Here is a 26,819-nt window from a genome sequence, read left to right on the forward strand (position 1 = left end):
GTATGGATCACATAAATAAGTACAGTAATGGGGCAAATGTTTTCAAGATATGCTTTTGTTTTATTTGTATCTCTCTTTATTTTGAGAAGTTTTTTATCTACAGAAAAATTTGAAATAGTAAAATAAATGCCCTATACCACTCACCAAGATTGACAATTATTTTACCACATTCTCTCTTTCCCAATACCCCCACATGTGTGTATTTAAGTTTATTCATATTATTTTTGCTAAATTACTTGAAAATAATTTGTAGATGTTATTTTTTAAATTTTTTTAAGTTTATTTATTTATTTTGAGATTGAGAGAAAGCAAGCAGGAGAGGGGCAGAGAGAAAGGGAGAGAGAAAATTCCAAGCAGACTCCACACTGTCAGCTCAGAACCCGATGCAGGGCTCAAACCCATGAACTGTGAGATCCCAACCTGAGCCCAAATCAAGAGTCAGGTGCTTAACTGACTGAGCCAACCAGGAGCACAGGCAAACATTATATTTTATCCTGAAATATAATATTTGATTTCATTTATATTTTTTTTAAGATTTTTTTATTTTTAAGTAATCTCTAACATCCAACGTGGGGCTCGAACTCACAACTCCAAGATCAAGAGTTGCATGCTCCACCAACTGAGCCAGCCAGCCACCCCTGGAGTATAACATTTTAGCCTGTATCTCTTGAGAGTAGGGATATTTTGCTCCAAAGTCACAATATTATTATCATATCCAAGAAACTTAACAATGCAACAATATTATCTAGTATATAGATCACATTCACATTTCCCCAGTTGTCCTTCAAATGTCCTTTATAGCTATTTTTCTCCCAACTCAGTATACAATAAAGGACCATGTAGTGACTCTTCCATATGAGACCCTAAACAAGAATTCCTGAACTGAGCCCAGTCAATTCACACAAGAGGTAGTTTTATATCTCTGTCTTTCTCTATATATAATCAAGAAATAATACACACACACACACACACACACATATATATATGTATATATATATATAATTTATTGACATAATTTTAAGCTTACAGAAAAGTTGCAGGAGTAGTACAATGAATTCCAAAAAGTCTAGAGTCACCAAATGTTAATACTTTGCTATATCTGCTTTATTCCTCTTTTAGTCTCTATCATTGATCTACTATATCGGTATCTCTCTCCCTCCCTCGTTGTTTCTTTTTTTTTCCCCTAGTTGTTTCTTTTTTTTTTTAATTTTTATTTATTTTTTAAATTTACATCCAAGTTAGTTAGCATATAGTGCAACAATGATTTCAGGAGTAGATTCCTTAATGCCCCTTACCCATTGAGCCCATCCCCCCTCCCACAACCCCTCCAATAACCCTCAGTTTGTTCTCCATATTTAAGAGTCTCTTCTGTTGTGTCCCCCTCCCTGTTTTTATATTATTTTTGCTTCCCTTCCCTTATGTTCGTCTGTTTTGTCTCTTAAAGTCCTCATATGAGTGAAGTCATATGATATTTGTCTTTCTCTGACTAATTTCGCTTAGTTTAATACCTTCTAGTTCCATCCACATAGTTGCAAATGGCAAGATTTCATTCTTTTTGATTGCTGAGTAACACTCCATTATGTGTATATATCACATCTTCTTTTTTTATTTTTATTTATTTTTAATTTTTTTTTTTTAGTGTTTATTTATTTTTGAGACAGAGAGAGACAGAGCATGAACCGGGGGGAGGGTCAGAGAGAGAGGGAGACACAGAATGTGAAGCAGGCTCCAGGCTCTGAGCTGTCAGCACAGAACCCAATGTGGGGCTCGAACTCACAGACCATGAGATCATGACCCGAGCCAAAGTCAGAAGCTCAACCGACTGAGCCACCCAGGCACCCCTATACCACATCTTTTTTATCCATTCATCTATTGATGGACATTTGGGCTCTTTCCATACTTTGGCTATTGTTAATAGTGTTGCTATAAACATGGGGGTGCATGTGCCCCTTTGAAACAGCACACCTGTATGCCTTGGAGTATGCCTAGTAGTGCAATTGCTGGGTCGTAGGGTCATTCTATTTTTAATTTTTTGAGGAACCTCCATACTGTTTTCCAGAGTGGCTGCACCGGTCTGCATTCCCATAGTTGTTTCTGAACTAAGAGTTAGCAGTAGTATGATGCTCCTTTATCCTTAAATATTTCAGTCTGTATTTCATAAAAATAAGAAATTCTCTTATGTAACCATATACAGTTTAAAAAACAATTAACATTTATACAATGCTATAGCCTAATCTCTATACTGGATTAAGATTTCATCAACTGTCCTAATAATGTCTTTTATAGCAGAATACAAAGCCTCTAAAATTCCAAGATATGCAGTTGCCTTCAGTTATCTTGCCTCTTTAGACTTTTTAAATCTGGAACACTTTCTGAGTCTTTGTATTTCATGACCCTGACATTTTTCGAAAAGCTCAGGACAGTTATTTTGCAGATGGCCTTCACTTGCAGTTTGTCTCGTGTTCCTCATGGTTAGATTCAGAGCATGCATTTCCGGCTGGCATGCCCGTGAGGCCCGTGAGGCTGGTTCAGGCTGGTATCTGCCAGTGAGTAAAGTTACTGCTTTCACCTTTCTAATTAATAAATTTTGTTTAAAGAGATACCTTGATACTCAGTAAATATCCTGTTACTATCCAAACTTTCTCCTGCTGGTTTTAGGACTCACTGAGGATTTTTTTTTTAAGATTTTACCTTTAAGTAATCTCTACACCCAACCTGGGGCTCACACTCACAACCTCAAGATCAATAGTTATGTGCTCTACCCACTGAACCAGCCAGGCACCCCAGGACTTATTGCCTACATCAGTTATTATTATAACAGTGGCCAAATGGCCAAATTGTGATTTTTATATTTCCATCATTCCTTTACATTTATTATTTGGCTTGCTATAGTAGGGAAGATTTTCTCCTCTTATTTATTTGCTTGGGTTTGTTGTTGTTCATTCATTTAAATGTGTACTCATAGATTCTTACTTTATTCAATAAATTATAACCCTTGGGGCACCTGGGTGCCTCAGTCGGTTAAGCACCCAACTATGGCGTAGTTCGTGGTCTCACGGCTCGGTTCATGGGTTTGAGCCCCGCATCAGACTCTGCACTGACAGTGCAGAGCCTGCCTGGGATTCTCTGTCTCTGCCCCTCCCCCACTTGCGCAAGCGATCTTTCTCTCTCTCTAAAAAATAAAACTTAAAAAAAACACTAAAAAATAAATTATAACCCTTAGTGTTATTTACGTTTATGCTCAAATTGTTCCAGAGTTTTTCAAACTGGCTTCTGTGACCTTTTAACATGTCCCCTCCATGTCTTGAGCACTTCCTTACTTTTTGGCGCAAGATGATCCAGGCTTATCCTGTTATTTTCCTTGCTCCTGTCCTAAAATCAGCCATTTCTCCAAGGATCCCAGGTTCTTTTTAGTGGAGAATGTTATTTAGAAACCAAGATCTGGGTTCCGGGTATGTTTAATTTTGTTGGGATTTGATTACTTCTAGACCCTCTCAGCAGACAGAGCTGGGAAATAGATACATGTATGTACATATACATATGTATGCATATATAACACATGTGTATTGAATACATACATAACATTCACACATATCTATACCATTTCTATATCTAGCTGTCTCTATGTATTAAAACTGATACTTCTGGTTCCAATCCAACACAGCAGTTCCATAATTGTAACTACCTTCTCCAACAATGAAAATCTGGATCTCATCATTCACAATATATTGACTTATTCAGTCAATCCTAGAATGCATAGACAGTAGTTTCAGAATTGTGATCTCATGCCTATGCTAAAAGAGCTTTCTTACTAGAGTTCAATATTTGTTAAGAGTTCATTTTCCCTTTAGCCTTGAGAGCTTGTGGTCCAAATTTTGGGTATCAAAATTACTTTGATTAATGCCTCCTTCTCCGATGTGACTATGTTATGCATTTGAAAAGTGCTTCTGTTTATTTGTTGTATTCAATTTTAAGATCCCCTAAATTGTTATTTTAAGCCACTAAATTCAGCAATGGATAACCAGCAACCATGGCACCATATCATGAGACACTTGATGTCAGTTTGCCCCATTATCATTAATGAAAAGTTGGATCATTTGGTTAAGGTCTCATGTACCAAATCACTCCATTATAATTATTCAGTAATCTGTGGGGTGTCTTTTTTTTTCTTTAGTAAGTCTTGATACATGAACTTAAGACCACCATAACTACAATCGAGGGATCCTACTTCAGAGTTACATTTTTCTCTGTGGAAATGCCTTCCTTAATACCATAGGAATACAGAGAGAAAGCTAGCACCTATTGACTGATTACCCAGCAGGTGGACTCCACAGCTTGCAGAGAAGGTGGAAACCCAGCTGTGATGAAAACACTTAATTCTATTTGTAGTTCAACAGAGTCTGTGCTTTAAACAGAATGCTACAAACTGTAGGTTTTCCAACTTGTGATTCTGATCCCAAATCATGAGATTTGGAGAAAGAAAAGAAGCAAAGAGCAGTCTTTTTATTTTAGGCTTTTCATAAGGAGCTCGGATCGGAAGCCCACTGAGAAAGAAGTCTATTAAGGACACTGCTTATCACTTTCAGAGTAACACAGTTGTTTGCTAGTTAGGACAAAGGTCCCACCATGTAAAATTAGTCTGTTCATGTTGCTTTCTTGGTTAAGTCTTTTGATTTCTGCTTTTAAATATATCGTCTGATCATATTCAAGCAATTAAATCACAGTCCTTTTATATTCCAAACTTACAAACATTCATGGCTAGGGACACCTGGGTGGCTCAGTCAGTTAAGCATCTGACTCTTGATTTCGGCTCAGGTCATGATCTCACGGTTTATGAGCCCTACATTGGGCTCTGCATTGATGGCATGGAGCCTGTTTGGGATTCTCTCTCTCTCTCTCTCTCTCTCTCTCTCTCTTTCTCTGCCCCTCCCCTGCTTGTGTATGCATTGTTTCTCTTTCTTTCAAAATAAATACACTTTAAAAAATTTTAAAAACACAAATGTTTACGGCTATATCTCTGGCGCCTAGGATGGCACTTAGTAGGGGTTGAGTGTGTGCATACACGCATAAGTGAATACATGGGGATTCTCATTCTTTCTTTCATACCTTATAGATTTATAGCCTGCCCACTGTCCTGTTAGATGCCAGGAATTACTGTAGGCGTTGAATCACAAAGGTTAATAAAATACAGCCCCTGCTTCAAGGGCTCACAGGCTAGACGAAAAGAAACCTAAACAGTGAGTTATAAAACTTGGGAGGGGGCAGACACTGATAGAAATATGCACTGGGTTTGTTGTATTTATAATGTATTTATTATAATACATTGTCCATGTATTCACAGTTTAGACACATCGAAGTATTATTCACGGGGAAGTGCAAAAAAAAAAAAACCACAGCATCTCAGCAAGCAGCACAAAGAACATATCACAATTCTAGAAAAGACAGGTGAAAGACACCACAGTCTTGTATACATATTTATCAACGTCATCACCATCATCATTTTTTATTTTTATTTTTTTAAATTTTTTTTAACGTTTTATTTATTTTTGAGACAGAGAGAGAGAGACAGAGCATGAATGGGGGAGGGTCAGAGAGAGAGGGAGACACAGAATCTGAAACAGGCTCCAGGCTCTGAGCTGTCAACCCAGAGCCCGATGCGGGGCTCGAACTCACGGACCGCGAGATCGTGACCTGGCTGAAGTCGGACGCTTAACCGACTGCGCCACCCAGGCGCCCCAAAAAATATTACCCATTCTTAAATGTTTGGGGTCTTCTCCAGAATAACTAGGCTGTTTTTCAGCTTTTCTTACCATGTGTTCAGGAAATGTTTTAAATTTTATTTTATTTTTTTAATAATTTTTTAGAAATTAAATTTATTAATTTTAGATTAATTTTAATTTTAAATTAATTAAATTTAGAAATTATTTATTTACTTTGAGACAGAAAGAGAGGCACAGAATCCCAAGCAGGCTCTGCACTGTCAATGCAGAGCCCCATGTGGGGCTCGATCTCACAATCCAAGAGATCATGACCTGAGTGGAAATCAAGAGTTGGACACTTAACGAACTGAGCCACCCAGGTGCCCCTAAATTTTATTTTAAAATTGAAATAGTGTAAACTATTTTTCCGTTCCGTTCCGTTCTATTCTTTTGGGGGGGGGATCAAACCATTTTATTCAAAGGTTTCGGGGAAAAGTCGAAGTGGAGTGGAAGGTGATCTACGTTCTTGGCTCAGCAGGAATCTTGCAAACCTCACAGTCGCCAAAAGCCCATTCAATTCTATTCTTTCGGTAGGACATTTCCCTTAAACTGTTGCAACTCATAGATATCGCTGCACTGTACTTCCTGGCTTTAGTAGGTGAGTCATCTCCAGTATTACACATAAACACATTATCACTCTAGTTAGGATCAGAAGATTGAGTAAATTCAATAATTCAGTAACTTCCTATGTACTAATATAACATTGAAAGGTGTTTACTTGACCCTTTTATACAGAATGTACCACTTACACGGATACATTCGTGAATCATAATTGGTAACTACACTGAAATATTTATGCTTTAAACTATGATGGAATTAAACTATTTTTAAAATAAGAAGTATGGACTAATTTTTAAGTTTAAAATGAAGGCATATCACTGAGGGAGAATTGAGTAGAGATGTAGATACTAGTAATGTGCCAGAAGAAGGAAAAAAGAAAGAGATTAGGGGCACCTGGGTGGCTCAGTCAGTAAAGCATCCAACTCTTGATTTCGGCTCAGGCCACCATCTCACGGTTCATGGGATCAAGCCCTGAGTCAGGCTTTGCACTGATGGCATGGAGCCTGCTTGCGATCCTCTCTCTCTCACTCTCTCTGCTCTTCCCCCACTTGTGTTCTCTGTCTCTCTTTCTCTCTCTCAGAATAAATAAACTTTAAAAAGCACAAAGAAATTAGAAGACAGTATGTTTTAAGTGTCATGTAATTTGCTGGAGAACAAAACAGAAAAGCGGTTTGTTGTTTTGTTGTGTAAAAACTGAATAAAGATAATAAAATGGACAGTAATACGGGACATTTTTGGCAAATACAGAGCGAATTTGATGAGAATAGTCAAGAAAGAATCAATAAAATTAGTTGCCTGCATTCAAAATTGAACATTCAGTGAAAATTGTTTTAACAATGATAACAAGTTCTGAACTTGTAACTTTGGTCAGCTTGACAATGGTTTGGATTTTTTGTGCATAAAAGAAAACCAGTTTTAAATTGCTCAGTTCTCTGAAACAGACTGTATGAAAAGCATCATGGATGCAGTTGTTAAAACTGTTCAACATATACATGTAAATGCTTTGACTCATCACCAGTGGTTTTGGGAACTGTTGAAAGAAGTAGACAATGATTTTAATGATCTTGTGTTTGTTGCTAGGGCTCGTTGGTTGAGCCACAGAGAGTTTTAAAACTTTTACTGTGCTGTTGACTGCAAGTCTAGATTTTCTTGAAACAAAAGGAATGCTTGCTAAATATTCATTAATAAAAAATGGCGATATGATTTACATGTTTTCCCATAGATATTACACTGCATATGAACAAGATAAATTTGAAGCTCCAAGGAAAGGAAAAACTTATTTGGGATTTAACCAGACAGATAGAAGAATTTTTGTTAAAATTGACACTTTTCACGATGCAAGCCAATAATAATAATTTCCTACATTATTCTAACATGAATTAATATGCAGAAGATTTTAATTATAATAGGGTTTTGTAAATTGGCTATAAAAACTAAGAAAAATTTTGAAGAATGCTCATTTATATTGATAAATTCAGCATTGGTTTTCAAATAGCACAATACCCCTTTGAAACTAATACCGAGTTGACACAAATTAATGAATTTACTTAGCTTGGAAAGATGTAGTTTTGAAGTCAAAGAAGTAGCAGAAACCCAAAGACAGTGATGTCCTGGCAGACACAGGAAAACGTTTTGAAAGATGTAAAATAACAAAGAAAGATGAACTAGTAAAAGAACCAGAAAAAGTGAACAAAGATTGCCGAATGTAGTGAAATCCCAGGCATGTTGGGGGAAAAAGAATACACACACATACGCATGTACATGCTTACACATACGTGTGTGTTTGTATACCATTCATCACCAATGTGAGGCTGTCCTCATCCTGAGCAACAGGTGGGAAGGACAGGCAGAGGAAAGAAGCTGGATTGATCCAGGGTTTCGAGTGTGCAGGGACAGAGGACTAGGACTTGAGGACTTGACGGTGAGAGGACCAACCACAGAGAGAGAATGGAAAGGAGGTGAGTGAGAGAGTGAGGAGGAGATAGGGTGGTCCAGGGACTCACATCCAAGGTCCTGATGTGGTCAGAGAATGGGCACAGCACACATATTCTGAGTGGCCCATGACCTGTATGTGACGCTGCCTCCTCTCCTGCCCTGCTCCAGGTATCCACAATTACTGAAGCTGAGATCAAGGAACTGACACAGGGCATTGGCCGAAATCTTCCACCCAGAAGCCCAACTCCTCCCAGGATGAGGTAGGCTTTGAGCTGAGGTCATACGGGTGTCAAAGTTGGCAGTGAAGGTGCGCTAGGACCTGGAGGCCTGGTAGAGTGGCTGGATAGGGCACAGACCTATTGGGGATTTTGATTAAATCTGTGAGCAATGGGCTGAAAGTATCAAAAAGGAGACCTTCCTGTTTTCCTCACCCCTGCACTTGAAAAGGCAGACTGTTTCCCTTAAGTCAAGCCTGCCTGTTGCCAAGAGATTCAAGCATGTCTTAGACACTGCTGTGTCATATATGCCTCAGGAGCATGAGGTTTTTGTCCTTCTTCTTTTTAACATTCTGTTTTCTGTGCAGTCACCATTTGATAACCTTATTTTGATAATAATTTTAACAGAAAAGTTGCAGAAAGAGTACAAGGAGTTCTTGTTTATCTTTACCTAGTTTCAACCATCATGGATACTTTATCCCATTTGCTTTATCGTCTCTCTCTTTCTCTGCATATATATATGCATACACATATCTATACATGCATATGTAATTTTTTTTCCAAACCAAGAGTTAGTCAGAGACATTATGCCCCTTTACCCAAAAGGCTTCAGGGTGTAATTCCTAAGAACAAGGACGTTCTGTTACGCAACCGCAGTGCACTGATCAAAGTCAGGAAATTGAACATTGCTACAAAGCTATTTCCACAGTCCTCGTTCCACTTTTGTCAATTGTTCCAATAATGTCTCCTATGGCTATTTTTCTTTCCTGCTCCAGGATCCAATCCAGAATCACACATTGCGATTTAGTTGTTATATATTCTTAGTTTCTTTTCATCTGGAACAGTTCAGTTCCTCAGCTTTTCTTTGTATTTCTTGACCTTGACATTTTTTGAAGAACATGGGCAATTCATTTTGTGGAAGGTCCCTTAGTTTGAATTGGTCTGATGTTTCATCATGATTAGAGGAAGGTTGTGCATTTTTGGCAAGAAGACCTCAGAAAGGATGTTGGGTCCTTCTCCGTATACCGCAGCAGGAGGCACGTGAGGTCAGGTTTACCCAGTCAACAATATTACCTTTACTTTGTAACAACAGCAGAACGTTCTTTTAGCTTTATTCTTCTCATTTGGCAGGTATCTTACATTGCAGTATGATTTTCTGTTTTGCACAGGCATAATAATGTGAAGTTTATATTTTTGATTAATTGCAAATAACCAAAATGCAATAAACTGGTGTTTTTTGTTTTTTGTTTTTTTTTTTAAGGAAGCATGTTTAAAATAATATGTGTTAGGGGCGCCTGGGTGACTCAGTGGGTTAAGCGTCTGACTTCGGCTCAGGTCATGCTCTCACGGTCTATGAGTTCGAGCCCCACGTTGGGCTCTGTGCTGACGGCTCAGAGCCTGAAGCCTGCTTCAGATTCTATGTCTCCCTCGCTCTCTGTCCCTCCCCCGCTCATGGTCTGTTTCTGTCTCTCAAGAGTGAATAAATGTTAAAATTTTTTTAAAAAAATGTGTTAATGTTCACTTGTGGGGTTTTAATGTCAACTGGTATACTTAGATTGAAACCAAATCTATTTCAGACAAAAACGAGAAAACTATATATTTGTAATTAATTTTGAGAATATGCAAGTTAAGACTAAAAAAAAACTTCCTGACACAATGAACATATTTGGAAAATAGTAACATCAATATATCCTTAGAGTGTTAGACTTTTATGATTAACATGGTGATATGCCAGGCAATACATATAAAACCAGAAGAAACGTATGACTTAGTGGGGAGGAGTGAATTATCATCTACAATGCACATCTTAAGAGTAACTGCTATATAACAACTTTAGGCAGATTCTCAGAGCCTGACAGAAGGGGGGTCATGGGACTGGTGTCAAGGGGAAGAAGCTGAAAATGGAGCCAAAGAAGATTTTAAAATCAGAGCTGTGTCAACATGCATAAATTCACTTGCTTTGAAGAAGCTGCAATGGGATTCAGGAACCGGTAAAAGAATATTTATTGTTTTGCCTTTGCATGCCAAAATGTGATCTCTTTTTCTTCTACCCTTTCCTTAAAACAGCAATTGTCTGCATGTAGAATGAGTATATATTTTTTTTTAATTTTTTTTTCAACGTTTTTTATTTATTTTTGGGACAGAGACATGAACGGGGGAGGGGCAGAGAGAGAGGGAGACACAGAATCGGAAACAGGCTCCAGGTTCCAAGCCATCAGCCCAGAGCCTGACACGGGGCTCGAACTCACGGACTGCAAGATCGTGACCTGGCTGAAGTCGGACGCTCAACCGACTGCGCCACCCAGGCACCCCTAGAATGAGTATATTTTAAATGAACCACTCAGTGATTTTTATCTGCTCTCATTTCCAGTACTGAGCGGCAACATGATAGACTAGAAATTCTCCTGACTTGCGGCACCTGGGTGGCTCAGTCGGTTAAGGGTCTGACTCTCGGTTTTGGCTCAGGTCATGATCTCACAGTTCAGGAGTTCAAGCCCCACATCAGGCTCTGTGCTGACAGTGCAGAGGCTGCTTGGGATTCCTTCTCTCTCCCTTTCTCTCTGCCCTTCCCTGCCTCTCTGTCAAACTAAATAAACAAACTCAAAAAAAAAAAAAAAAGAAAAAGAAATTCTCTTTATTTTACAGTCAGACTGACCCACATTCCAAACCTCACTCTACCACAGACTGGCATGTGGCCTTGAGCAGGTCACATGGCCCCAGTGTCTATGTCTTTAAACGGGGAATAAATTTTGCTGGATTGGAAGGATTAGAAATGACATACTTTACAAATACTTTGGCCCATAGTGGACAGTATTCAATAGTGGAAGTTGGACATAAGAGCAATATAATTTAAAGAAAAGAGCCCTGAATTGGAAACTGGGGTACCAGCATCCAGGTCCCTGGTCCCTGGTTCACTAACAAGCACCTGACCATGGCTGGTCATTCAAATTTACTGGATTTTAGTCCAAATAAGGAAGGAGTGTTGGTTGGAGAGAAACAGAGGTCAAGTACAAGAGCTGACTGCCACGCTGTGGGAACACAGCTGAGCAAGTGAGTGGGCTGTGGCTGACATTGATCTGAGCCTTGAATGATCACGTGTGGGCCTTTCCACTGGTCATAGGAGGTGTTTCAGGTAAGGACAAAGACCCAGGGGACCGGTAGGTAAAAGGGCAAAGCGTTGCCATGCGGCAAAATGGCAGCTCCACTCCAATCCCAGTGCAATCAGCTTCGGGGACTACCTCTGAGTGTTGAGCTGCATCAAATACATTTTAAGATAAATGGACCCTTTGCGGTCTTTGGAAATCTTTTAGCCCTGCCGTAAAGAAATGGCAACTGAAATGGGAGTTGCTCTGTAAGCACCCATGTACTCACCATGTGGACTGGGGCAAAGGAAACTACCAGTTAGACATTAGTCTTAACTCATTAGTAATTCGTAATTAATCCTTCTATGGGGCTTTTTACACACTAGGCACTGATCTAAGTGCTGTACCTCCATTAATTCACTTAATCCTCAGGACAATTGTGTGAAAGAGGGATACTCCCTTCACAGATGAAGAAACAGACATGGAGAGATGAGATCATTTGCCAAAGGTCACCGGCCAGCAAATGGAAGAATCAAGATTAGGATCCAGGCTGGCTGACAAAACCCCTGATTCTAATCATTCTATGAACTATCTCTAGAGACAGAGGAAGTAAGGAATCATTCTTACAGAAAAATACACATTTAACTAGCACTGAGAGTTGAGAATTTAGCCTCATCTTCAAGTACAGCTGTACTTAAATGCTGCATTCAGACAAAAAGCCAGGCGTTACTTTTGGACCCAACTACACTCCATTATTTTCTTTGGTAACACTTTTAATTATGTCATTATTTGGGCATAGGCGCTTAGGTAATGCATTGCAATAAATAAGTCTTCCCTCCCCCTAATGTGTCATTCTTTGCTGGAAGTGAGAGGAGAGGAGGAAATGGAGTGGGTTGGACAGCATTTCATGTAGGGGCTTTGTGTCAAGTGGAAGTTCTCTTAAAAGGCCCGGGGTGCCAGTATGTTAAGCTTCTGACTCTTGATATCTGCTCAGGTTGTGATCTTGTGGTTGTGGGATCCCCACATCGGGCTCCGTGCTGAGCATGGAGCCAGCTTGGGATTCTCTCTCTTCCTCTCTCTGTCCCTCCCTCGCTCATGCGCACTCTCACTCAAATTAAATAAGTAAACATTTTTGAAAAAGGCTGGCCTGGTGTATCTTCTCGGGTTGTGTGACAGAGACTCAGGTTGTCAGTTTTCCTTCTAAGTCAGACTTTGTCAAGCTGGGGGAATACTCTGGGGGTGTTCAGACACATCTCAGGGCACTGTGAGTCTGCAGGGGTAAACACAGCGGCTGCAGGGTAATAGCAGGAACTGACTCTCCATGTCTTTGTGTCCTGCATGCTAGGTCTAAAAGGGTCAGCAGGGACAAAAATGAGGATTATGACTGTCTTGAGGAAAACCTGTTTTGTTATTTACTTGTCTTAAATAATTATCCAGAGTTCTACCAACAAACTTCTCAGGGCTTCTGAATAGGCTGTGGACTGCCTGGCACTCTGGGGGGTGGGACTTTGGGTCAAACAATGAGGAACAGAGTGGGGAAATCGCACGGGCTGCCTGTCATCCTCATCTCCCTCCCCAACCTCTGAACCCAGAGAACCTGCTCTTTGCTTGGGGTCCTTTGGGGTGTCAAGCATAATGTTCTAGTCCTCAGTTTATTTCAAAGACACAGATATTGAAGGCCTACTGTGTGCCAGGCCACATGCCAAGCACTGGTGAAAAGAGGTGTCCTGAAGGAGCATGGTGCTGAGAGTAAGGTGTGCCTTAATAATGATATCAACATCTTCATCACTGTCTCTACCTACCATTTACTGAATGCTTGTCACATGTCAGATGTTACCCTCTGTGCTTGTCATGTATTTACTCAGTTAATTTTCACAACAGCTCTATGAAGTGGGTACTATTATTAGCTCCATTTTACATTTTACAGAGGTGGGGAAGCAGGCCCAGAGAACTTGATGAACCTGTTCACTGTCACATAGCTAGTAAGAGGTGGGTTAGAAATTCACCCCAGGAATTGTTTGCTGGAGATAGGCAGTAGCTCCAGAGAGGAGGGAGGCAGGACACCCTCTCCAATTTCATACACACCCCGATGGGGAGGGGCACCTGCTGGTGGGAGGCAGGTGGACTCATACATCTTGGCTTTCCGGAGCTGTAAGAAAGTGCAGACATGTTGAGACACAGGCAGGGTTATCAGAGGTGGTACCATGAAGGGGTGAACAGCCGGACTAGAGAGCCACCTGTCCGGCTTCTAGTCTTGGCTTCACCATTTTCTAGCCATCGAACTTCCTTGTACCTCGGTTAACCTGTTTGTAGAATAGGGATAATTACACCTGCTCCTTGGGGCTATTGTTATGGATTAAGAAAGCATTTGAGACTGAAGAATGCTCTTCTCTGGGAAAACCACAACCATGAGGCTAGTTTCCCAGCAGCCTTCAATTTTGCTCATTTTTGTGAATATCTCACTTCAACTCCATCCCATCTGTCATTTGCTTGAAATTTGCTTGAGGTAATGAAGTTCACTTAAAAATTTCTATATAGCAGGGCTGCTTGGCTGGCTCAGTCAGAAAAGTTAGTGACTCTTGATCTCAGGATCATGAATTCAAGCCCCATGTTGGGCATGAAACCTACTTAAAAAAAAAAAAAAAAAAAACAAAAAACTTAGGGTCACCTGGGTGGTTCAGTCAGTTAAACTTCTGACTTCGGTTTGGGTCATGATCTCATGGTTCCTGAGTTCGAGCCCCACATTGGGCTGTCTGCTCTCAACACACAGCCTGCTTGGGATCCTCTGTCCCCCTCTCTCTCTGCCCCTTCCCTACTCGCAGGCTCTTTCTCCCTCTCAAAAATAAGTAAACATTAAAAAAAAACAAAAAAAATTCCATATAGCTTTACTTTACAAACTTGGTTTAGCTACAAGTCTTTTTTTCTATTTTTCAATTGAGATAAAATTTATATAACCGAATTAGCTATTTTACAGTGAAAAACTCACTGGCACTTAGTGCAGGTACAATGTTGGGCAACAACCAGCTGTATCTAATTCTAAGACACAAGACATTGTCATCACCCCCAAAGAAACCCCGTACCCATTGTCCCCTCCCCCCACAACCATTAACCTCATTTCTATCTCTATGGAGTTGCTTGTCCTGGACATTTCAAGTGGTATCATACACTATTTGTCCTTTTGTCTGGCATCTTGCACTTAACATGATGTTTTTGAAGTTCATCTATGTTGTAGCTTATGTCAGCCCTTCATTCCTTTCTATGACTGAATGATATTTTGTTTATCTCTGCTCATTTATCACTGGGAATTTGGTTGTTTCTACCTTTTGGCAACTGTAAATACAATTGTGTACAAATTTTTGTTTGAACACTTGTTTTTTATTTGTTTGGGTACGTACCCAAGAGTGGAATTGCTGGATCGTATGGTAACTGTACATTTAAGTTTTTAAGGACTCGCCAAACTGTTTTACAGAGTGGCCACACCATTTCACATTTCCACCTGCAATTTCTCCATGGCCTTGCGGACGCCTGTTACTTTCTGGCTTTCATAATGTATTTATTTATATCAGAACTATCCTTGTGGGTGTGTAGCTGTATGTATTGTGGTTCACACTGCTTTTTGGTTTTGCAGTGGCACACTCAGTTTTGTGTTGGAATCTGCTGGGTTTTTCTTTAGCAATCCCCATGTTTGGGTGGCACCTCTGTCAGGTTCCGGGCAGCAGCTGGTTTTAACCTCATCCTGAGGTGATGCCAGTATGCAGGCAAAGTTGAGAATCGCTGTGTCAAAGATTCCAAGCCAGTCTCAGTTGCATACTTTTTAATCAGAAATTCACATCACGTTTAACTTACTGGGCCAGGCCCACATTTATCTGAAAAATGGTGGGGGAGTGATACGGCTTTCTGACAGCCATTTCAACCCTAAGAGCTAAGGCCAGAGTTTTGTTTTGTTTTTTTAAGAGAGGAAGTGATTTCACCACAGCTGCACACAGGGGGCAGGGAGGCAGAGTGTCTCCATGGGTCCCAAGTGAACTGCTGAAAACAGAAAAAATAAAACAGTTAAACAAAAGGCTAGTGGCTTTGATGGCAGGTGCAGCTGCTAAGGGCTGCTGGTCCCCACCCCACCCCGCCCCCCACCTCCCTTCACAAGGAAGGCTCGGTGGCCTCTGGGTTCTTACAGCCTGGGAGGTTTCCAGTTAGCACTCTGTTTCCCTGCCACGGTCACCACCTTCCCCTCTTCACTGGAGAGCCTTTTTCCATTTTCTTTTTTAACTTTTTTTTTCCACAGAGAAAGAGAGAGAGAGAGAGAGACAGTGTGTGTGTGCAAGAGTAGGGGAGGGGGCAAAGGGAGAGAGGAGGGAATCCCAGGCAGGCTCCACCCCATGCTCAGCATGCTCAGCATGGAGCCTGACAGGGGGCTTGATCCCATGACCCTGGGATCATGACCTGAGCCAAAATCAAGAGTTGGACACTCAACCGACTGAGCCACCCAGGCAACCGGAGTCTTTTTCTATTTTTGACTTCCTTTTTCCCTCTAGGTAGTTACTGTTGCTGAGCAGTGTGACTCCGAGTTTATAAAAGCTCTGCTGCAGACGTCCAAGTTGGCCTGACTACGAAGAAGCAGGTGGACTCATGTGAAGGTGAGTTTTGGGTAAGAGTAATACCTAACACAAGTAGCATTTTGTTAAGAGGATCACCTACGCATTTTTCACTCTAAGTACAGACTTCATTCATGTTATAGTCACTATTGTTACTACCCTCCAGCCATCTCCCGCCCACAGGAACACATCTGGAGCGGAACAGGCGGTTCTCCTCTCCTGGCAGCGACGGACAGCGTGCATCACGGGGAGCCGCGTCGGACAGGACCCCGCGTAGGACTGGGCCTGTGGGAGGGGCTTTAGGGGAGTGTTTAAGGAAGCCAGGTGATCTCTGGATTGGATGCTGGCTGGAAGTGAGGGATTTCCACGGTCGGGGGTCTTCATGCATCTTCTGGAGAAGCAGGGAAGACCAGAGAAAGGCTGTGATGGGTAAAGGAGCAGCAGTCACTCCTATTGGCCAGGATTCGGGGATGTGTGGAGACTGTTGTGGTTTGGACAAGGTTCACTTGTTCTCCGTGTTCGGACAGGATTACAGAGTGGTCTTGTTTTTGTCTTGTCCCATCCTGGTCACAGAGCGGCCTTGTCTGATGTTGGTGTTCTTAGGAATTATTTATGTTCATCGGAAGATGGCCCGGGCCAGTTCCCATATGGCAGGGGCTGCTTTTCTGTGTCAGACTTCACTTTCAGCCAAGAGCAGACAAGGTCAGGCCAGAGGATATGAATCCCTGATATCCACATTTTCACCATCGCCAAGATTTTGATTAGGAGGTTGTTTCAAGAGTGCAGGCAGTGGGGGGCTTGGGTGGCTTAGTCGGTTAAGCGTCTGACTCTTGATTTCAGCTCAGGTCATGGTCTCACGGTTGGCGAGTTGGAGCTCTGTGAATTCGTGGGGCTCTGCGCTGGTGGCTTGGAGCCTGCTTGGGATTCTCTCTTACCCTATCTCTCTGCCCCTCCCCCACTCGTGTATGTGCGAAGTCTGTCTCTCCCTCAAAAATGAATAAATAAACATTAAAAAAAAGGGTGCAGACAGTAGTTTGGTAAATTTCTCCTGCTTTTCTGTTGCAGGATATGTTGCTGAATTATCTGGTGTGACAAAAGCTGCACAGGATACACTGGTCAATTGTAACACAAACAATTCCCACAAACAAAATGATTATTCATCCTGTAACAGGACTTATCCTGGCCTCCAAGCCAGGGGCCTAGCTTATAAAACCCAGACAATGAGAACACATTCCAGAATCCAAATAGGTACTCACAGCCCAGTTGGAGACGTTTAAAGAGGCCTCAAGACCTTGGTTCCTGTTCATGACCTACCTTTAATAATCTTGCCAGGATTCTGTCATTGGTAGGTAATACACTACATTGTGAGCATCTTTACAATAACTCCTAAAATTACCTCAACAAGATGGCTCCATTTCAAGGCCCATTTATCTCTGATGTTGCGCTAACGTCGCCAAGCATTGTTGTTAAACTACACGTTTGTTACAGCTATCCTATGAGCTAATGGCAAAGCAACTCAAGGAATTTCATTTCTATTTCACACCTTGCACAAGCAAGGTGAGGCACTTACACTGGCCACTGCTGCCTGCACCACAGGACACAAGCTGCTGAGCAGGACTGGCTACATAATTTGCAGGCTCAGTGCAAAAGGAAAACACGGGGCCCCTTGTTCAAAATTACTACGAATTTCAAGAAAGTGAGAGCAGAGAAACCAAGTGCAGGGCCCTTCTGAGCATGAGGCCCTGTGCCAACGCATAGGTTACATGCCCTAGAGGCCCACCCTGCCACTGACTGGCAAGCGGCCCACTTGAGACCTTTGGAGTCCTACTGATCCTGCAGTGTGACAAGGGACAACTGTATCCCCCTGACCTGACTCCAGAGGAGTGGCAAGAACTGGAGAATATCCCAGGATGAAAGCAGGAACTGCAGACTAAGCTGTAGAGACTGAAGGGTGAGACAACAGAATAGCTCGTGAAATTGAGAACCTGGGATCCCAGAAGAAAGGAAAACACGCAGAGCAGCAAACAGGTGGCTGTGGTGGGAAAAGGTAAATGCAAGTGGTAAAAAGGAAATCTAGTTCTTAATGGGATAGTTTGTAAAGATCACTTATGAAGACACTGCCCAGTTCCTTGTAGAAAGGTGAAGGACTCAGGAAAATAGCCACTAGGGACTGCTTGCAGGAGAGGGGAGTTTAATATCTAGGTTCTTCCTGCTTTTACGGGGGTACATGAGTTCACTGATTTAAACTTTGTCCTGCTTTTACAGCAATTCCTGTGGAGCTTCCGGACGACCAGAGACTCACAGAAGACTGATGGGATGATGGAGTCATCTGCCTAGTAATACTGTCAGTGGAATAAAGGAGGGCTTCAGTGCGCAGAAATTGATGTTCTCTCCTTTGCCACATCGTGTTGAACACCAGCCATAAGCCCCAACTCAAAGACAAGCCCACAACGGAAAGGTTCACTGCCTCGAACAGAGGCATCCGAAATGGTGGAGCAACTCTGAAATCTGTAATTAAATCAACATTAACAGCCTTATCCTCCGACTTGCTTCTCCACCATTCCCATTTTTCATGCAAACGCAGGTAACTTAAATACCCAAGAGATTTCTCTTTGGTTCTGAAATGCAAACCGACCCTTGCTAATAATAATGGCAATAATTCTAATGGGTTTAACTGTAATATTCGAAGAGTTAAGGAAAAAGCGGCAGTACTTTTAGACTACAGGGTGGATACTAGCGCTTGATTTTCTGGACTTGGCCAGGAAGTAAGAGGGGCCCTGGCTTGGGGGATGGTCTGGGGGAAGTGTAGGGGGTGGGCCCCCCGGAAGTCGTGCTGCGCTGTTCAAACCTAAGGTGACCTAACGGATGGCGGGAGCGCCCGCCCGATCTTCGGCGCGGGAGCGGCCATTGGTGACGCACGCCGGGGAGCACGGCGCCCACGTTTCCACCATTACATTAGCGAGGCCCCACACCCTGCGCTCCAAGTTCGGGGCTGCGGGCGTCCTCGCTTCCTCCCTCCCGGAGGCGGGCCCGACCCCGCCCCCGCGCCCCGGATCGCTCCCGGCGGTCCCTCCCACCTCCTACCCTCGGCCTCCCGGGCGCGGCGCACTCCCCGCCGGCCGCAGCCTGACACGCCGCACGGCCCCCCAGTCTCCCGTGGCCGCCTCCCCCAGGCATGGCACAGGGCCTCGCCTCACTATGGCAGCAGCACGGCACAGCACGCTCGACTTCATGCTCGGCGCCAAAGGTGAGGGCGCGCGGCCGCCACCTGCCCGGCCCCGGCGCGGCTGCCCCCGCCGGGCCGGGGCCAGCGGGGACCAGGCGGGGCGCGCGCCGCGGGCCGAACAATGCGGATGGCCCGCGCGGCCCCGGCGTCTCTCCCGCTGCCGCGCCGAGCGCGCTGAGGGGCTGCGTGGACCCGCGACCCGGCGGAGGCCGCGCTCCTGGTCGCACCGCGCTCGGTCCCCGCTGCAGCGTGGGGCCCGGAGGGCCCCTTCCCCGCACCCCTCCGCCGGCGGCGCCGCCGCCCTTCGAGGCCCGGGTCGCCCACCCGCGCCCCACGCGGGCGTGGTCGCCGCTGCGAGGGTCCCCTTTGCGCCGCGTGGCTCGGGAGGAACACCCCCCACGTCCGCGGGCCCCGTTGGGGTGGCGGTGCAGGGGCGGGGGGGGGGCGTGCGCCGCGCGGGGCCGCCCGCGTGACCTTTTCCTGTTCTCGGAGGCGGGTAAATTCCTTGCACCCCGGGGCGCGGGGTCCCCTCGTGGGAGCCGCGCGGCGCTTGCAGAATTCTTTAGCAGACTGCGTAGGAGACGGGTCCCGCGGAAAGAGACGGGGCGGGGGGGGGGGGGGAACGGGAGGGGAAACGATGATTCTTGCTGGGGGGGGCGGGCGGCGAGATCTGGGCGCGGGAATTATAACTCCCCCAATCGAGGAGGCTTGGAACACAGAGCCGGCCACAACAGAGAGCTGGAAAGTTGGAGCTGTGTGTAGGAATTAGGAAGGGGAAGGGTATTTTGCATGGTTTCTCTAGGTGCTTCTCGTGTGTGTTGAGGGGGGGGAGGGGTAGGACTGCCAGCCTTTTTTCTGATGGCTTTTAAACCTTTAGGCGCTGCAGACTTGAATCAGCGCTTCCCGTACATTCCATTTGTAGCGTCTCATCCGTATCTCGCCTTTTCACCGTTTTCCTCAAATTGGATGGAGCAACCTTTTCGGCTCCCACTTAAAACCTTGACTTTCTCACTTTCTCTTTCCTTGAAATTTTGAATACTCACTTTGCGTTTCTCTCCCCCATGTTTAAAGGCTTTCCAAAGGCAAAGATTTAATTAAAAAACAAAAAACAAAAAAACCTTTCAGGGTTAGAAGCAAGACCTAGGTTTGCATCTTTCTTGATGGACTCTGCATGTGAATTTGGCCTTAGGTTTCAGCCTTTCCGACTATTCCCTTCCCGGTGGTTAAGAAAAAAAAAAGTGGGGGAGGACGGTGCACACTTTATAGAGCTTAATGTTAAGGCAGTTGCTGCAAAACATACAAGGTTGTTAAGTAATGTCAGTGTATTCGGGTGGTTGGGAAGTGACTTGGAGAAAACAACGCATTTTTTAGTTCCCGCATTTCTTAGTTGAGGGTATAGAGAAGGGATACAAATGAGAGAATCAGGAGATAAAATGGTGATTGGGACCTGCAGCTAGTGTGGGGTATGAGATAGCTAAGGTTTTGTTGAGTGATTGACCTGCCAATTTTAGGGATTAGTGGTTACTGAAGGTTCTTGCATACTCAGTTTAGAGGTGATGTATGAGCTTGAGGCCTTAGGAAGAAATAGTGGTTCAGGGTCATCCAGTTGCTAAGAGGTGAGTCTAGGAAATGTCCTTGGTAGTAAGCATTTGTGAACACTCACCTGTACTTACTGAGCATGGTTTTTCTAGGCTTTAAGAACGGTAATCTCAGGAGGAGGCTGGAAGATTATGGCATTCTCTCCATCTGTGTCCTTGCCTGAAGCCTTAAACAGCTTTCAGCTTCATTCAAGTGTTCTATGTTGAAATGATGGCTTACAATGGGCATCTGTGTTCCGTTGTGAAAGTGGGGGGAAACCTTCACCCTATGAAGAAAATGAAAGAGAAATTTCTTATTTTTTTATGTAGGCTCCACGCCCAACATGGGGTTTGAACTCATGACCCTGAGATTAAGAGTCACGTGTTCTACTGACTGAGCCAGCCAGGCGCCCCAAGCAAGAGAACTTTAACACTTGGGGTTGATACTGGCTAGAGAGGGAGAGAACCATAGACCTAGAACATAGGCACATATCACAGTTTAGAAGGGAGCTGGAGAAACTGGAAGGTTCTGAGCTGGCAAGGTGTGTAAGTGGCATCTAATTAAAGAAAAAAAAATTCTAGCCAATTATCCTTAATTCTCAATCTGTTAGTCTTAAAGTTGAGAAAGTTTTGTGTTGTTTTTTTTTTTTTAAGTTTATTTGTTTATTTTGAGAGAGAGCTCGTGTGTGCGCATGCGAATTGGGTAGGGACAGAGAGGGAGAGAGAATCTCAAGCAGGCTCTGGCTGTCAGCCTCAGGGCCCGATGCAGGACTCAAACTCATGGTTCTTGAGATCATGATCTGAGCCGAAATCAAGAGTCAGACACTAAAAATGACTGAGCCACCTAGGCACCCCAAAGATGAAAAAATTTTGATGGCAAGCTGAAGAAAATTCTAGGAAGAAATACTACTAAAGAGGGAGGTGTGTATGTATGCATCTTTGTTAGTTCTTGAGTCCCTACAAAAGTGTTCTGGGAGTAAGAAAACTCTGATTCGTATTGTATCCCCCCATCACTTGATTTGGGGGGAGACCTGTCACCCTTGCTGCCTGTAGGTGTATACACATGGAAAATAAGGGGATTTGGCTAGAGTAGGATCTTATAAGTTCTTATTTTCATAATTTATGTTTATTTATTTTTTAGAGAGAGAGAGCGCAAACTGGGGAGGGGCAGAGAGGGAAGGAGACAGAAAATCCCAAGCATGTTCCACCCTGTCAGTGCAGAGCCTGATGCCAGGCTCGAACTCACAAATGGTGAGATCATGACCTGAGCTGAAATCAAGAGTTGGCCACTTAACCAACTAAGGCACCCAGGCACCCCCGTTCTACTTTTCATTTAGGGGCACTAGGTGAGAAATCTACCACCTGTGTGTGACGTCTCCAAAAACATTTATTTTAATTGATAATGAGTCAAAAGGCATTAGTCTTGGCATGGTGAGTACTGGATGTGACTCAGGGGTGAGTCAAATGCCTGTGGAGCCTGGATTCATGTTCTTTTTCCCATTTGTCAGTAATCCTTCCTAATGCTCGAGTTCCATGATGTGATTTTAATGGAATTAAACTTGAACCACTTAGTTATTACATTGCGATTCCATATAACTTAAGAGTGCAAGCCAGCTGGTACCCAGCAGCCACTGGGCCACTAAGGACAATTATAGGTTGGGCCTGGTGGTGCCTCTTTAGTGTTGTGGCTGATGACATAACTCAGGAAATTTTAATTTTTGCTAAAAACAAAACTTCATCTTTGGTCATCTTGTCAGTAAAGTATTGGACTCTTGAACCCAGAAAATATTTTATGATTTCTCAGCTGAGGCAAACAAGAACCAACATGTCCCATGTTTGTATGGTTTAAGCATCTCTGGGCTGGCGGAGGACACATGGTTTTTGTTCCTAGTCATAGGCGCTAGGCAGCGTCAGAGAAGAGCTCCACCCTCTTCCCTGATGAGGGTCAAAGGCACAAAATAAGAACCCCTACCTTGGTACACAGAGGTGAGTGTGGTACACATGGCCTCTGCCTGCCCCGTTAGAGCCAACAGTCTTCTAGCTGGCTGGTCAGCCCTCAGGTCTAGCAGTTCCATGCCTCATTTCTTCCCCCTGAGCTGGGAGTGTCTTTGAAGGCAGGCCCCAATGTCTGTATCCTGGACACCATTCTGGTACATCCTAGATGTTTAGTAAGTGTTAAATGGACCCGATTGATGTTATGGTAAAGATTGAAAGCTAGTTCAAGTACCCTAGGGGAAAACAAGGCACACATTATGGGTCCTGAGTAAAGAAACCTGTCTGATGCTGTTATGTTCATGTTTGGACCGCTGGTCTCTATATAGGGACCAAAAGTGACTTGTGTTAATCCAATTCGGAAATTAGTTTTATAACAAAGATGTTGCTTAGTAAATTAAGAACAGAAGGCCGCTTGGGGATTATAGGCTTGGCCAAAAAGGTTTAGGGTAGGGGTTCTTCTTTTGTGCCTTTGACCCTCATCAGGGAAGACTGTGGAGCTCTTCTCAGAGTAAGAATTTGCTATATATTTTTTTAAGGTTTATTTAAGCCCCCTCTACACCCATCGTGGGGCTCGAACTCATGACGCTGAGATGAAGAGTCTCATGCCTTTCTGAGCCAGCCAGGCGCCCCCTCAGTAAGAATTGTAAATGCATAAAGTAACCTAATTACTTTAAAATACAATTTTCAAAATAAAAAAAATCCCACATATGTAGCATAGTAATATATGCTTCTTCAGTAGCATACTAAATAACAGTATCTGGCATCAGGCCTAATAACTTCCATAATTTCGAGGTAGAGCTGAGAAAGTCGGTATTTCAACTGTGATGTAAGAAAAAGCTGTAATGATTTTATTGGTGACAATAGCCCAGTATAGTTGATAGGTGGTTTTAAAAGCATAATTGAAGAAAATGCTCAATTTCAACTAGTGTAAATGAGGATGCATAGTTTTTCTCATCTAAGTTAACAGACCCCCTGAATTTTATCTACTGGCCCATGGGGAGTCCAAAAGCTCCCTGGTTCAGAGCCCCTACAAGCTGGAGAGAAAGGAGACTGTCTTTTCTGTGTAGTTTCTTTTAGGCAGAGTAGGTTTCCACTCAAGGCCAGAGCTGTAAGCAGATATCCCTGGTTCCTCTTCAAGACAGACACCCTTTGAAAACATAAAAGCCAGTATTCATTAGTTGCCTCCTGGGCTAAGCATTGCCCTAAGCGCATTACACGTTATTTTACGTAATCCTCACTACAACCCTGTGGTAGGTCCTGTTATCCCCATTTTAAAGATGAATAAATAGGCCCATTGAAGTTTTTCACCTTCTAAATGTGGTAGCTGGGATTGAAAGCTTTGTCTATTTGATTCCAAGGCCTTTGTTAATTCCACAACTGCGAAGCCTCTTAGTTTGAGGCTGTGATTCCCAACCCTGTCTCCCCCCACCCCCGTGCTTTCCCGGGGGCATTTGGCAGTATCTGGGGTCATATTTGGTTATCATGAGTGGGGAGGCCAGGGACGCATGCTCAACACCCTACGATGCACAGGACAGCATCCCTCCCGCCCCCAACATTGACACCCCAAGACATCAGTGGTGCTGGGGTAGAGAATCCCCGAAGTAAATTTTTAGCTAGGTCATTGCTGTAATCCAGGTGACTGATCTGGTTCTTTTTGGAAGTCTCCATTATACACACATGAGTAGTTCTAGAGGGAGGGAGGGTGTTACCTTCCTCCAAGGTTTGCCCTGGGGTTGGTTCAGAGCAGAGGGCTTGGCCAGCATTTCCTACGCAGCTGAGCCCATTGGCTTCTGGTGATCTTCGCTCCTTGATTTCCTGAACCTTCCATCCATTCTTGGAGCTCCCACTCTTTCCTTGTATTTGTTAAGTTGCTTTCAGGTAGAAGCATATCGTCTTTGTGTGGTTGAAACCCCCAAAAAATCCAGTTTTGATTGCTACTATTTATTGTTCAAGAGGACAAAACTTTCCCCTTTGTCTCAGCATTATCATTCCTCTTATCCTATCACACTTTATCTACCATTGTGATAACAACACCCCCGCCCCCTCAACACCGGCTTTAACAATGAAGCCTTGAGGGGGCTGATGACTGGGAAGAGGGGAGTGCCTGCTTGGGTCCTTTTCTAGATTGGCCAAATCATGGTCTGGGCTGCGGGGGGAGTTTCTGGAATTTGCATTTTTAGCCAGCTTCCTTCCACTAGTTCTGATGCTAATTACGTACAAGAACCACTATAATAGGATCCTCATTAAAACAAAAAAACTCTTGTATCAGGAACCTGGGGCATCCCCCAGTCTCAGGCACCAATCAGCCAGTTAAATCCTGTGCATTCTACCTGCTACACCCAATTCCTTGCTCAGCCATTTTCCCAGCTACACTTCTTGGCCACATTCTCCCAGTTTGTCTCCATTTTGGGGACGGGCTTGGTCGCCAGAAACTCAACAGATTCCTTGTCCCGTTTCTCATTTAAAAAGCCTCCAGTGTGTCCTCATCTCCTTGTGGCTAAAGGCGGAACTCCATATCATCCCCCAGTTCTCCATTTCTACCCAGTTCTCCCTCCCCCAACACACATTTGAGTCTCATGCTCCCTGTGCTTCCAAGTAGCTGGGAGGCACCCACACTAGGAATTGAACAGCTCTGGGTGAGGTATTTTTTTGTCCTTTAGGTATTCTTTCAACTTGAATGTTGTTTGCAAATGTTTTATGGACTGTTTGGGGGAGGTCTCTGGAATCTCTCTTCCTTTGGCACACTCTTACTTTGTTTTTTTTAAACTCTTTTTACCCCAACTCTGCAAAGATTCTTAATTGCACTAATGAAGCTGTATTTGACTCCAGGCTGAGTAATTGCACATTGCTGGGAATTAGTTTTGTGAACTTGCCATTAAAAAATTGTATAAACCATAATGAATCTTTTTAGAGTGTAGTTCCAAAGTTACACCCATTTTTTTAAGCCTGTAGAGGTAGTGTATGGTAAAATTACTTTGTGCTTTATCTCAAGAAGCCTCATCTAGTTATTTGGTGGTTCTCTATCATAATTTTAAGTGCTGTGGAAGGGATAACACCTGTTTAAGAAATTGACTCCATAATCCAGGCATTAGGAACAATCTCCACTCCACCTAATGAGAGGTGCATTTTCAAGTACTCTGAAGTCCTGCGTGTGACATTTGTTAAGGATAGCATTTTCCAACTTAGTAACCAACAGTGGACACTTTGTGTTTTTTTGAAGGGGGAAAGCTGATTTTAAGTTGGCTAAAATTAAGATAGAAAATGTATGCATCATGTATGGCAAAAACTTAATATTTTTAACAAACAACAAACCAAAGGTCTTATGACTAGACGCTAGTATACCGTTAAATAAAATCATATTTGGGTAATATAGAAAAAAACATACAAGTGGCATAGAAGTATACATGATGGTGTTCAACCCAACAAGGAGAGAAGCAAATAAAAATAGAACGTTCTTTTTAACTTCCCAGATTGGAAACTGAAAAAAACTTAAGATATTAATTGATATTTACGTTAATTGATATTTAGGGGCACCTGGGTAGCTCAGTTGGTTGAATGTCCGACTCTGGATTCAGCTCAGGTCATGGTCACAGGGTTGTGGGATCGAGCCCTGTGTTGGGCCCTGTGCTGAGTGTGGAGCCTGCTTGAGATCTCTCTCTTCCTTTACCCCTCTCCCCTGCTCTTCCCTGTTCCTGCTTCTCACTTTCTCTAAAATATATTAAATGAGCATAAGAAATTCGTCTAAACATAATGGAAGGTTTTGCAGTGCATGAGTTAGCAGCTTGGAAATCTTTGCATCTAAATATAATGAAATGGGCTGTATTTGAATGGTCACACAGGACTTTGGTACTTTGTTGGGAGATGGACGGAACAAAG

General features: G+C 43.3%; 2 protein-coding genes across 12 annotated transcripts in view; both read left to right on the forward strand.

The window, feature by feature from the left end:
- The window catches only part of MBTPS2 (membrane bound transcription factor peptidase, site 2), a 98,081-nt gene extending 79,353 nt beyond the window's left edge, over nt 1–18,728 (forward strand). For 6 of the 11 annotated variants that reach the window (XM_053202163.1, XM_053202161.1, XM_053202164.1 and 3 more), the window contains 4 exons: nt 8,424–10,461; nt 16,086–16,187; nt 16,329–18,096; nt 18,411–18,728. The gene's annotated coding sequence lies outside the window, so the exon portion shown is untranslated. The remainder of the gene's footprint in view (nt 1–8,423; nt 10,462–16,085; nt 16,188–16,328; nt 18,097–18,410) is intronic. The other 5 variants (XM_053202162.1, XM_027054591.2, XM_053202166.1 and 2 more) reach the window with 3 other exon arrangements.
- A 267-nt stretch (nt 18,729–18,995) lies between these two features.
- The window catches only part of SMS (spermine synthase), a 53,807-nt gene continuing 45,983 nt past the window's right edge, over nt 18,996–26,819 (forward strand). Inside the window, exon 1 of the mRNA XM_027054597.1 lies at nt 18,996–19,392. Coding sequence (XP_026910398.1) covers nt 19,011–19,392 — 382 coding nt within the window. The 5' untranslated portion in view covers nt 18,996–19,010. The remainder of the gene's footprint in view (nt 19,393–26,819) is intronic.

This window comes from Acinonyx jubatus, chromosome X (assembly GCF_027475565.1).
Source record: "Acinonyx jubatus isolate Ajub_Pintada_27869175 chromosome X, VMU_Ajub_asm_v1.0, whole genome shotgun sequence".
Lineage (NCBI taxonomy): Eukaryota > Metazoa > Chordata > Mammalia > Carnivora > Felidae > Acinonyx > Acinonyx jubatus.